Source organism: Mesoplodon bidens (genome assembly GCF_964165515.1).
Source record: "Mesoplodon bidens genome assembly, chromosome: 19".
NCBI lineage: Eukaryota > Metazoa > Chordata > Mammalia > Artiodactyla > Ziphiidae > Mesoplodon > Mesoplodon bidens.
The window spans coordinates 46,671,121-46,684,137 of NC_138179.1; the positions used below are offsets into that span (position 1 = coordinate 46,671,121).

At 49.7% G+C, this 13,017-nt stretch overlaps 1 protein-coding gene across 10 annotated transcripts in view; it reads left to right on the forward strand.

The window, feature by feature from the left end:
* Positions 1–12,794, forward strand: part of STRADA (STE20 related adaptor alpha) — a 29,224-nt gene extending 16,430 nt beyond the window's left edge. For 9 of the 10 annotated variants that reach the window (XM_081218837.1, XM_081218839.1, XM_081218836.1 and 6 more), the window contains 9 exons: positions 3,691–3,793; positions 4,195–4,316; positions 6,173–6,281; positions 6,387–6,510; positions 8,109–8,280; positions 8,810–8,914; positions 10,996–11,237; positions 11,541–11,583; positions 11,868–12,794. In XM_081218837.1, the coding sequence (XP_081074963.1) occupies positions 3,691–3,793; positions 4,195–4,316; positions 6,173–6,281; positions 6,387–6,510; positions 8,109–8,280; positions 8,810–8,914; positions 10,996–11,237; positions 11,541–11,583; positions 11,868–12,020 (1,173 nt within the window). In that variant the 3' untranslated portion in view covers positions 12,021–12,794. Of the gene's footprint in view, positions 1–1,252; positions 1,274–3,690; positions 3,794–4,194; positions 4,317–6,172; positions 6,282–6,386; positions 6,511–8,108; positions 8,281–8,809; positions 8,915–10,995; positions 11,238–11,540; positions 11,584–11,867 lie in introns of those variants that run through there. The other variant, XM_081218844.1, reaches the window with a different exon arrangement.
* The last annotated feature ends 223 nt before the right edge of the window (positions 12,795–13,017 follow it).

The following is a 13,017-nucleotide window of genomic DNA, read 5'->3' on the forward strand; positions in this document are numbered from 1 at the left end:
CAGGTGCAGTGAGTCAGTGCAGCCCTGTGTGGGGTGAAGTCGTGGAAGTAGGCAGCGGCCGGATCGTGTGGATCCTCACAGGCCAGGGTAGGGGGTGTTGGGTCTGAAAGCAAGCCCCTGAGTTTTGTGTTAACTGGGGACACTGATTTTATTGAGGGCAGGTCGATACTTGAGAAAACAGCAAAGCAGAGCAAGGGTATGTGCAGCGGGCTAGAGGTATAAGGTTAAGACAGGACTCTCCAAAGTTAGCTTAGCCTGCAGCGAAACTCTCAACAGCTGGGGAGTCGCCATTTCGGAGCTCTTGGTTTAGGCTTTTTGCTCAAATTGTTACCGAGTCCAAGCTCGCTCTGCTCGCCGCACAGCAGGTCAATAAATCGGGAGACGAGGTGTTGAGGCGAGGGATATGACTTGATTCAGAAAGCCTGCAGACCGAGAAGATGGCAGACTAGCGTCTCCAAAAAAACCATCGTATCGGAGTCTGGATGCCAGTTTCTTTTATAGAACAGAGCGGGGAGGAGATGAGGAAGTAAAGTAAAAAGGCCGTAAGTTTTGCAAATATGCCCTGGAATGGCCAGCCTCAGGGAGCGGCAGTGTTCGTTTCTTCTTTCTTGCAGCCATCCACAGGTAGACAGGGTCAGGATGCTTCCCTGAACAAAGGCACTTTGGTTTAACATTCAGGCAGAGGGGCAGGTTCCCTGAGGCAGGCCATTGTGTATAGACAGTATCCCTCCCTTAGTGAACAAAAGCGATGGAAGCAAAGGTTAAAGTAAAAGAAACAGATCCAACGTGGAGTCAGATTTGGCTCTTCCCTGTTACAACATCTGTACTCCATTTTGTTCCTTGATTGTCTGTATCCCTCTCACCTGTGTGAGGCACTGGCCTGGCACCAGTATCTTGTTTTGAAGACAAGATAGTTTCAAGAAGCTACAGTGGCTATTAAAGTCATCCTAGGATCTGTTTTCAGAGCATTTGGAAACACAGACACCTGTAAAAAAACAAAATCAAACCAACTTTAACTATCGATCCAGCCCTACTTATGAGTCTCTGTTTTCTCCATTTTCTCTGTTCCATCTTCTTTGCTGAACAGGAGAGTGACCAAAAAGTAGACAGCAAAAGAGAGAGGGGAAGAACAGAATTCATATTTATTGAATACCTGTGAAACACCGAGTAGCGCCAAGCTCTTTACATATTTTATCTCATTTCATAGTCACAGCAACCCTATGAAGTGGGAATTGTTCCACTGATGAGATGATGAAGATCCCAGGGCTTAGAGGTACCTGCCCAGGGTCACAGAGTTCAAGTTCAAGTTCTATCCCTGACCCCTCAGCCTAGAGTCTTCACATTATACCATATGTTTTACTTAAAATAGCCTTTTCCAAATCATCTTCCCCCAAATTTAACAGATGTTAGGCACAAAAGACTTCTCTGGACAGGTATCTTTGGGAAATATTAGGTTAAACAAAGTTAAACTTTGTCAAATTACAGAACTTCTCAAAGCCCTTAATGTGGGAGTACCCCTTGTGATTGTCCTTGAGAAAGAGAGTGCTGCATTTTGTAACTTAATTGGACGTGTAAACATTTTTCGTGCGTTAACTGGCAGATCCGTGTTCCATGGGGCCTCCTTTGGGGAAATCCTGCATTAAAACAACTAGGTAGAAAAGTGGACAAGAGACAGAAAGAGGCATTTTCACTCTGGAGAAAACCCACGTAGCCAATAAATACATGAAAAGATGCTCAACTTCATTAGCACTCGGAAATGTAAATCAAACCCACAATGAGACTGGCAAAAATGAAGTCTGAATATACCAAGTGTTGGGGAAAAGATGGATCAACAAGAACATACACGTATTGCTGGCGGGAATGTAAATTGATACAACCATTTGGAAAACCGTTTGGCATTTTCTTCTAAAGTCGAATGTTCATATACTCTGTGACCTCCAGTTCCACTCCTAGGTGTAAGCTTTAGCGTAACTCCTGCATATATGTGTCAAGAAACACATTCAAGTGTGTTTTTAGTAACACAGTTCATAATAGCAGGATGAAAAGTAACCGCAAAAGCCCATCAGCATTGGAAGGATAAATTGAGGTATGTTCACAAGATGAGTATTATACAATATGGCTAAATACAACAAGGTAGGTGAATCTTAGAAATATAAAGATTAAGTTAGAACTGTGATTTGCTAATAGGGCTCAATTCTACTTGACTGGGTTCCTCTTAATGTTAAGTGGTGCTGGAGGTAAAACCCCATTTGGTTTCTTTCGTCATTGGCAGCATCAACTGTTTTGAAACCAGATGTGTTTCAAACATCAGGCCCCCGCCCCCCACACCCCAAGGGGATACCAGCACATCAGAATATTCTCGACTCCAGCACTTCTCTGTCTCGTGCTGAGCCAAGAGACTCCGTGTATTCAAAGACCTCTTCCTGATCAGGGGGCAGGTTTATGAACGCAGCATATGAAATGTGAGCTGGCCTAAGGCTCTTTGTTTCAGTTAGACATACATCTCAAGAAAGAGGATCCAAAAGAAAGAAAAATACTCACAGTCCCTAAATCATACAAATAAATTTAGGTTTGGAAGAAGGAAACTGAACCTATTAAACTCAAGGAAGAGCCGTTGGCCTGCCATGTATTTTGCTGGGCACTTTTCCATCAGGACCTCACATGTGACACCCACATCCTAAGTGGCTGGGATCCAGCTTCATTTGCAGCCTGAGTGCACAGGGACGAGGGAGCAGGTCACTTCTGCTGCCTGGGATGATGGCTGAGACCTGACAGCTGTTCCCTGCCTGCAGCCCCGTGTGTTAGCTGTTTTCTGGCTTCACTTGGAAATGTCAGGGAATGATTGGTCTGGCCTCTTGGTTTGCTAACAAGGGGGCCTCTTATGGCCACATTTTGCCTATAGCAAGATTCAGTGTTTAATCTTTGGGATTTTTTTTAGTCAGGACCTTAAAAATAGGACCCTAGGGACTTCCCTGGTGGCGCAGTAGTTAAGAATCCGCCTGCCAATGCAGGGGACACGGGTTCAAGCCCTGGTCCAGGAAGATCCCGCATGCTGTGGAGCAACTAAGCCCGTGTGCCACAACTACTGAGCCTGCATGCCACAACTACCGAAGCCCACGAGCCTAGAGCCCATACTCTGCAACAAGAGAAAGCTGCCGCAATGAGAAGCCCGCGCACCACAAGAAAGAGTAGCCCCTGCCCGACACAACTAGAGAAAGCCCGCACACAGCAACAAATACCCAACGCAGCCAAAAAAAAAAAAAAAAAGAGAGACCCTAATGCAGCAGGAAATTCAAGAGAAACCCCACCTCTCCATTCCCCTTCTCTTTTCTAAATGTGCCTTTCTCCAGACATCCTTTCCCAAGTAAGAATTTCATAGTTTTTAGCAGATGAGCCAGCTGTTGGGAAGGACAAGCAAATCAACTGTTGAGTAGAAGCGGCCCTTGTCCCCATCCCCACTTGTAGGTAGCGCTCACACTTACTCTGATTGTAGTGCCAATTACTGCATTGAACCGCTGATGTTTTACTTTATATTTCTCATCAAATAGTGCTGGAACTGTTTCTTTGCTCCAGGGTCAGAATTTGTATGTTTGTTTACATGCCAGTCTCCTTGTGGGTCTGAATTACCACCTCCCCACTCTCACCCCGTCCCCAAGGTTCTCTTACTAACCTGTGTTTCTTTTTCTTTAGACCAATGAGGCGAGTGCAGAGTCAATAGCATCCTTTTCTAAACAGGAGACCATGAGCAGCTTCCTGCCGGAGGGAGGGTGCTATGAGCTGCTCACCGTCATAGGTAACGGCCAGGAGTGTCATGCTCCAGGGGATCAGGGCAGCCTTCTCAGCATCCTCAGATGAATGTGTGCCAGAAGCTGTCAGCCAGTTAGCAGGATTCGCGGAGACAAAACTGGCTTTTGTGGTTCTTCTGTGGTTTTCTTCTTCCAAGTGTAGGGGAAGAGATCATGTTTCCAGGAGAGAAGCTCTTTTCAATTTTTTCCTTTGGGCGGTACACTTCTGGTGTCCTGGGCCATAGTCAGGTAGAGTAGTTGGCTGAGAAGGAACTGATGGAAGAAAAATCAAGAAGTAACAGAAATGAAAGTTTTAACTTGAATTTTCTTTTAAAATCAAGTCGCTTTAAGGAAGATGAAAACCTGCGTTGCTCTTGTCCCTGTTTATGGCGTTTCTCTTTTCTTTTAGGCAAAGGATTTGAGGACCTGATGACAGTGAACCTAGCAAGGTACAAACCAGCGGGAGAGTATGTGACAGTACGAAGGATTAACCTAGAAGCTTGTTCCAATGAGATGGTGACGTTCTTGCAGGTAATCAGACGTGAATGTGACACTTGGAGGGTGGGCTCTCAGTTCCAGTAGTAACCACGAGGCGTCTTTACATGTGTCTTCTGAAATAGCTGGCAGGAAACGAGGGTAGACCAAGCCAAGAAGTTACGGAAGCTCTTGGTGAAGAATCTTGGGCACTTGGCATTAAGGGTTCTATAACACTGCTCAGCCCGATTTATATTCCCCTCTTCTTCACCAGATCCTCCTGTGACCCATTTATTCATGTACTTATTATTCAGAGAGGCTAAGTAACTCGCCCCCGGTCGCACACACTAGTAAGTGGCAGAGGCAGGCTTCACACCCAGACAGTCTCTTTCCAGGTGCGGGGCAGCTCGCCTGGCCACGGGCGACCGTCTTCCGACTCTTAGTGTCCTGTTTGCCTGAGGTTCCTTTCTTCTGGAGAAGCAGGTAGCTGCCCTCTTGTTAAACTGGGAGACACTGCAGGTCTAGTAAGTGCCTGGGGGTGAAGGCTTGCCCTGGGAACTCCCTAGATTTAGGGCCTGGCTCAGTGTATCTTCAGTGTACAGTTGGCTGCAGCCCCTCCCCCCTTCTTCAATTACAACGTTTTTCTGAACTCACGCTTATCTGACGGTGCTCCAGTACCAGTGCATGTGTTCAGAGTAGTTTTGGGGTCTGAGGATGGAACAGAATGTCAGTCCCAGCTCAGTTATTTGGGAAAAAACATACCTGAGTTTGTTCTAGAGCATATTTGAGCTTTGTGATTCTTTTCTTTATCCTGTACAGCCACGGACAGGTAGAAGGTGCTGCCTATTTGACCTTGGCTCATTTCCCAGAGGCCAGGGCCCTGGAGTTCCTGCAGTTTTTTTGTCCAAATTTTTTTTCACATCTTCTGTCCAAATTTATTTTAAAATTCCATTGGTCTCACACTTTTCATAGCCGCTTCTGAGGAAGGGAGCTCTCGACCTGAGGTCGCTGGAGAAATCTATTCTCATGTTTAGTAGTTGTTATTTGTTCTTTAATGCTTTCTTTCTGTGTTTCTATTGCTAACGTTTTCCTTTATAATAGGAAAACACTTTTTTGTTTTATCTTTTTTAATTTTAAAATTTTATTGGGTCTTTGTTGCTGCGTGCTGGCTTTCTCTAGTTGCAGCGAGTGGGGCTACTCTTTGTTGCGGTGCGCGGACTTCTCATTGTGGTTTCCTGTCTTGTTGCGGAGCATGGGCTCTAGGCGCACGGGCTTCGGTAGTTGTGGTTCGCGGGCTCTAGAGTGCAGGCTCAGTAGTTGTGGCGCGCGGGCTTCAGTAGTTGTGGTTCGCGGGCTCTAGAGCGCAGGCTCAGTAGTTGTGGCGCGCGGGCTTAGTTGCTCCACGGCGTGTGGGGTCTTCCCAGACCAAGGATCGAATCAGTGTCCCCTGCATTGGCAGGCGGATTCTTAATCACTGCGCTACCAGGGAAGTCCTTGTTTTCTTATCTTAAAGAGGAGTTCTGTGCCTGGGCCCTTGAAGTTGAGCTAAGCTTATAACTTCCTAAGTCTGCAGTAGGCGGTTTGTTTTCATGGCCTCCGAGGTGGTGCACTGTGACCCTCGGCTGTGTTGTTAGCAGTTTCCCTGTTGGCAGGGAATGGTTTCTCAAGGCGCTTTAGGATTGGCTGGCAGAGCCCAAGTTAGGCAGGAGCTGGCGAAGCAGGGCCGGCTTCCCTGCTGAGATGGCAGAGCCTGGTTCCTCTCATACTGGTGGCACCTGCTCGGGCTGCTCCCAGGGTTCTGAGCAGGACACGCAGGGAGGCCTAGGTCCTCGTACTATTCATGCTGCCCCCTTCACGTTGAGCATCCTGCTCGGGGCTCCGTGGTTCTGACTGCAGCTCACCATTGCTTACAGGGGGAGCTCCACGTCTCGAAGCTCTTCAGCCACCCCAACATCCTGCCCTATCGAGCCACCTTTATTGCAGACAATGAGCTGTGGGTTGTCACAGCATTCATGGCCTACGGTGAGCGGGGAAGGGGTCCTGGCAGAGATGGGCTCTAAGAACTCTGCTGTCGGCTTGCTCACGCACTGTCACCCTTTGCTCCGTCCCCGCAATCCTCTTCCTCAGGCTCTGCAAAGGACCTCATCTGCACACACTTCATGGACGGCATGAATGAGCTGGCGATTGCTTACATACTGCAGGGGGTGCTCAAGGCCCTGGACTACATCCACCACATGGGATACGTGCACAGGTGCTTTCTTGGGCCTATTAACCCTTTATAAGAGTGGTATCTGAGCCCGTGAGCCCTCAAGTAAAGGTTGACTGAAGTTAGTGAAGCCAGAGTTTAAATCAAGGGTCGAATCCTGACCTTGCCTCTGCTGGGAGGGCAGAGCATTTCCCCTGTCAGTGCTAAAGCTACTGACTTTCTCTTTACCGAGCAGCTTGGTCCTGGGTATGAGGGGAACACCTGGCGTGGGCCTCTGCGCCCCACCCTCTCCTTCCTTGGAGCACCCATACTGGGGTGTGCCCTGGAGTCAGCCCTATGCTGGGAGGCTCGGGAGAAGACAGATTGCTCTGAAGATGGTGTCCAGAAGAGCGGCTTGTGGTAGGGAAGATAATAAAACTAGGACTCCTACCTCACTCCACATACAAAGGAGCACTTCACATAGATTAAAGGCCTACATGGAAACTATAGACTTAGATAGAAGGAAATGCAAGGAAATATTTTCGTGACCTGAGGCATACCATAACTTCTAAATGTTTTACATGCACAAAACATAAGGCAAAAAATGGATGGAATTGATAATATCAAGATTAAAACTTTCTCTCCAATACAGGACACCAGGAACAAAGTTAAGAAAGGAGTTACAGCGTGGAAGATGTTAGTTTTGTCTGAAACACACAGGAGATTAGTAACAAGGAAATTCTGTGAATCAATAAGAAAAGGATAGCAAAGCAATAGAAAGATGAGCAAGGGATATGGAGTCTATAAAAGAAGACCCGAAAGACTAATGGTCATCTGAACAGACACTCAAATCTAGTAAGAATCAGAAAATCAAATTAAAACAGGAGGATGTCACCTTATACCCGGGGGACTGGCTGTAATTCAGAGGCTGGGTGAGGACCAGTGTGGTGAAGAGGTGGGTCTCCCATCCGGATGGTGGAAGGTGGCCCAACACAGCCACTCAGGGTCACTCGGAACCAGGACCGTCAGTGCGGCCTCTGGGTGCATACCCCAAAGAAACCCTCCCACAGGCCCATCAGGGGACATGTATGTGGACATGATTGTTCATATTTGTGGTGATGAGAGGCAGCCCGAGTGTCCTTCCTGGAAGAATGGATTAGTAAGTGTCAGACCCCACTCCGGAGTGCAGGTGGCATTTAGAAGCAACAGTTAGGTGTATACAGTTGGCAACACAGATGGATCTTGGAAACATTACACTGAAGAATGGGCTGCATAACACAGTACCATTAGGTCAATAGAGAACGCATGAGAGAAAACAATACACTTTCGATAATACCTACAAACAGAAAGTACAGATTAAAGGCAGTAGACGGTAGAGGAAGCAGCGGTCTGTAAGCATAAAAGAGAACTTTAACAAAACATAAATAAGTTTTAAAGTCTGGTGATATGTAAATGGGGTCCTGCTATTTTTTCTTTTTGTGTATGTTTGAAAATTTTCATTAAAATGCATGTTCTTGTGTATATATATATATATGTATGTATCTGCGTGTAGTACACACACACCCCTGCCAGGGGAGAGAGCTGACTGGGTCTAGTGTGTGAAGACAAAGGTTTGTGGTGTGAGGGGCTCCTGCTGCCCTGTGACCCCCCTCCCCGCCCCACAGGAGCGTCAAAGCCAGCCATGTTCTGATCTCAGCGGATGGGAAGGTCTACCTGTCTGGCTTACGCAGCAACCTCAGCATGATCAGCCACGGGCAGCGGCAGCGTGTGGTCCACGACTTTCCCAAGTACAGTATCAAGGTTCTGCCGTGGCTCAGCCCAGAGGTCCTCCAGCAGGTCTGTGAACTGGGTCTCAAGGAGCCCCCATTCCCCACCAACTCGTGATTCCCCAAGGAGGCCTTCAGGGATTTCTGGGGATGGGGGTTCCTAGAGGGAGGGCTTCCCTGGTGGCAGGTAGGACTGGGATGCCTCTCGCATGGATGTTCCACGCCCTTGGCAGGTGATGTCGTCCCCCCCCCCCCCGCCCAACCCCGGGGAGGGTCCCAAACCGCGCCTGAGGCTCCCTTCAAAGATGCTGCCATTTCCTGGGAAGAGGAGCGTCTGGGAAACGTTTGGCGCTCCTTACATCCCCGTCCTAAGCGGGAGCACTTCCTCCTGCCACAGAGCATCAGCAAGGCATTCGTGCCTTCTAAAACAGCAGTGACCCCTCGGCAGTACAGGCGAGGAAAGTCTCAGCATCCGGTCCCGATCTGGGGACAGGCCTTCTTGGCCTCTCCCCAGTTTTTGCTCCACTCGCTTCTTTCTCTAAGAACAAGGGCCAAGGCTACAGTGTGGAGTGACCTGTGGCTCTTTTCTCCTGATTTAGAATCTTCAGGGTTACGATGCCAAGTCTGACATCTACAGTGTGGGAATCACGGCCTGTGAACTAGCCAATGGCCACGTCCCCTTTAAGGATATGCCTGCCACCCAGGTGAGCCTGCAGCCCGGGGGTTTCCGCCTGCCTGTCTGCCTTCCACAAACACTTGCTGAGGAACTGCCACGCGCAGGACACCAGCCTGGGATCTAAGATGAAAGACCCAGTTCTTTCCTTCAGGAGCCCCACCAGTGGGGAGATAGTTGTGTAACTGTTTACTTCTGTCAGTGGTAACTGTGGTGGTAATGGAGCCCGGGGGGTGGGGTGGGGGCTCACAATTTCAGGCCTGGAGCCCACACACCAGGTGTCTATTTAACACATATAAATTAAGCTAACCAAGTTTTATAAATTTATAAAATGTGTTCTATCTTCTTACCTTGATCCATATACCTGGAAGGCCAGTTTCTAATTTAGGATTCTTAGACTTCTCAGGTTCTGTGCTACCACGTTCCAGTCAATTACCTTTGCAACCTCCAGCCTGCAAGTTCTACTTCTGTTCATGCCCCTTTTAACCACCGCCCTTGGCTTCTAGGCATACACGCAGCCAGTGGCATCGTCTACCCTTGGAGACAGACCCAGGGAAGCGGGTTATCCGGGTCTTACCAAGTCCAGGAAGTGGACTTGGGTCATTTGGGCAAGGATTACCTGGGTCCCAAGTACCTGGAGCATGATCTAGACCTGAGAGGGGGTGGGGGCAGGCGTGTAGGCTCTGAGTCAGCCTCTCCCTGAACCCACAGACTGCTTGCCCTGTGGGGAGAGGAGCAGCTAGAGAACAGCCAAAGGGCAGCTCTAGAGGAGGGGATCTGGGAAGGCTTCTGGGAGGAGGTGACCCTTGAGACTTGAAGGCAAATAGGCATTAACTAGGTGGCGTGGTTGGAGAAGGAAGCAAGGGCAGATCACAAAGGACTTTGCTTGTGTGCCACGTCAGGGTGTTTGGTTTCTGTCCCAGAGCATGTCGAGAATTGCTGAAGGCTTTTAAGCATAGGAGTGATAGCGTCAGATACATATTTTAGAAAGATGACTCTCGCAGATGGATTAGTTCTGGCAGACTAGTTAGGAGGGTATGGAAATCTATCTAGGTAAGGAGTCTAGAAAGTCTAAATAAGACAGAAACAGATGCTCAGGAAAGACTTAAAAGGCCATTTTTAGGTAAACAAGATATGGATGCAGAAACAGCAGTGTCCAGGAGAACTTCCTGAGGTGATGGAAATCTTCTGTACCTGGGCTGTCCAACATGGTAGCCACTAGTCACCTGTGGCTATTGAGCACTGTGGCCAGTGAGTTTGAGGACTGAATTTTAAGCTGAATTTAAATAAATATAAATAGCTATGGGAATTCCCCGGCCGTGCAGTGGTTAGGACTCAGTGCTTTCACTGCTGGGGCCCAGGTTCAATCCCTGGTCAGGGAACTGAGATCCTGCAAGCCAAGCGGCATGGCCAAAAGCAACCCCAAAAAATCTCTCTCTCTCTCTCTCTCCTCTATCTCTCTCTATCTCTCTCTCTCTCTCTCTCTCTCTATATATATATATATGGCTACATGTGGCTGGTGGCTCCCATATTGGACAACACAGCTCTAGAAGGATTTCCAGGTTTCTGCCTTGAACAGCTCATGAGGTCCATGAGGACAGCAGTCCCCACACGGTGGGCTGCTTTTACAGGTGTGGAGTCTGAGGACTTTGGAACAGCTGCCCAGGCCTAGCCCGCCCCTGGGTGCACTGCTCCTGTGCAGCCCGCTGCAGTGACAGTCGGCCAGAATGAACCCCATCGGACTCACCTGGGTGTGGCACACTGGGGCTGGGCTTTAAAGAAAGGACCTGGCTGCCACCTTGACCCTAGGGTGAGGGCTCTACAGTTAGAAAGATCTGATGCCTTATAAAGGGGGAGAGACTGCAAGCCCCTTCCTTCCAACCACGGTGGAGGCGGGTACTCTTTTGCAGCCCTCCTCCTCGTCAGTTTGGCCTTGCTAGGGTGTGGCTGCCGAGTCAGTGGCTGGCACTCCTTTGGAAAAGTCGGACTTTTTCCACTTCTTTCTTCACTCCCCCCGAATCACTCGTGTGTTGGGAAGAGTATACTTGTGAAGAAACTCTATAGGCCTTCCAGGGGCCCCTGCAGCCTAGCCCCTGGCTCTATCCTCCCCAGATGCTGCTGGAGAAGCTGAACGGCACCGTACCCTGCCTGCTGGACACCAGCACCATCCCTGCCGAGGAGCTGACCATGAGCACCTCGCGCTCAGCGGCCAACTCTGGCCTGAGTGACAGCCTGGCCCCCAGCCCCCCCAGGACCTCCAACGGCGACACGCCGTCCCACCCCTATCACCGCACCTTCTCACCCCACTTCCACCACTTTGTGGAGCAGTGCCTTCAGCGCAACCCGGATGTAAGGTATATCTGCTGGGCTGGGAGTGGGCTTTGTGGGGAGCCCAGGGGGCTCTGGAGTGCAAGGCCGGGTTCGAGAGGATGCATCTGTCCTGTAAAAGTCTGGGTTCCTGGGAGGAGTCCAGAGCCCCCGCGGCAGGAGGGATCAGCCCAGGGTTTGCTAGGAAGCCAGCCTGGGTAGCTCTGGCTGTTGTTTCTCGGTGAGCTGAGGGAAGGAGAGGGGGCACTTGAGGGTAAGGTAGAAGCAGCAGGATTGGGGAAATCCGGGGCACAGGGCTGATGCTGGTCTCTCCTCCCCTTCCTCTACAGACCGAGTGCCAGCACCCTCCTGAACCATTCTTTCTTCAAGCAGGTACAGTAGCACTTTCCCAAGGCTCCCTGGTGGTGGTATTTCTTGCCTGTGGTTCCAACCACCCTCAGTCCCCTTAGCTTTGGGGTCTTTAGATTTTCTCTCCTCCTCCGTTCAAATCAGAGAAATGACCATGTTTCCAAAGCCCCTTAAAGGCGCTGCTCCTTCCTCCCATAGAGACTCTTGGCTCCAACAGCCCATCTGTCCCTGGGCCGTGGTCCCTTGCCCCATGATGTCCTGAGACTCAAAACAACAGGATCCACCCCCAACTCTCTCTCCTCCCCCAGATCAAGCGACGTGCCTCAGAAGCTCTGCCTGAGTTACTTCGACCTGTCACCCCCATCACCAGTTTTGAAGGCAGCCAGTCTCAGGATCACAGTGGAATCTTTGGCCTGGTAACAAACCTGGAAGAGCTGGAGGTGGACGACTGGGAGTTCTGAGCCTCTGAAGAAGGTGCACATTCTCCATCCTGGGCTGCGTGGGCCTCCGGGACCCTTCCTGAGGGCTGGCTGCACTCCCACCCTCCTGGGGGCAGGTTGAGCAGAAAGGACATTTCTGCCAGGAGAGTAGGCTGCTTACTGACTGGGAAAGAAATTCCTGGAAGGAAACTTTTTTTTTTTTTTTTTTAACTGCTCCAAAGGCTTTTGAGACATGAGGGAATCCCAACAACCAGGGATCGGTAGGGGCCGGAAAGCTGACGTTCCCAGTCCTGTGAGCTCAGGTGACCTGACCTCTTCAGAAGGAATAGATGCTGCTCTGGCTGCGGCGGCTCAAGTCCAAGGCCAGGGTTTGACTCACCCACCCAGGGAACGGTGCGACTTCTTCCCACTCTGGCTCTCCTACCAGCCTAGTTGCGTCCTTCTCCCCTGCTCTCAGACCCTGTAGGTCCAGAGGGGCAAGCAATAAGACTCCCCTCCCCTCGGACCTCTCCCTAATAACTGAGGGCAAGGGTATTGTTTCTTTATAAGCACTAGCTTAAGGCTAGGGCAATCCATCCTCCTCCCCCTTTTTGCTTGGGCCCTGACACCTGAAACCTTCCCTTGGTTCATCTTTGTAGCTCATTCCTTTCCCACGAAGAGTCCATCTTACTGACTCCTGCCGGCCGCCTTGGTGCTTCCTCCAAGGGCCATCATGTTTTGCCTAACCTGAGGGCCTGAGTCCTTATGCCGTGTTAGTTTCATTGCCAGAACAAATTAAAAGTTCCAGAGAATCCACTGGAGAGTGACATTGTTGTGTGTTGGCCACGCAGGCTCGGACGTGAGTCATTCCACCCCCGGTCCTGCCATCTGAGAGTGGTCCCACAAGTACTTGTGGAAGCACAGCGGTGACTTCCTTCGTTAGCTAGACAGCCTCACAGCACACATTTCTTTTAAAACCCATAATGGATTTGTCTCTTAACTATCTAACGTTGAGAGGATTAATTTTAGCCTGTGGCCA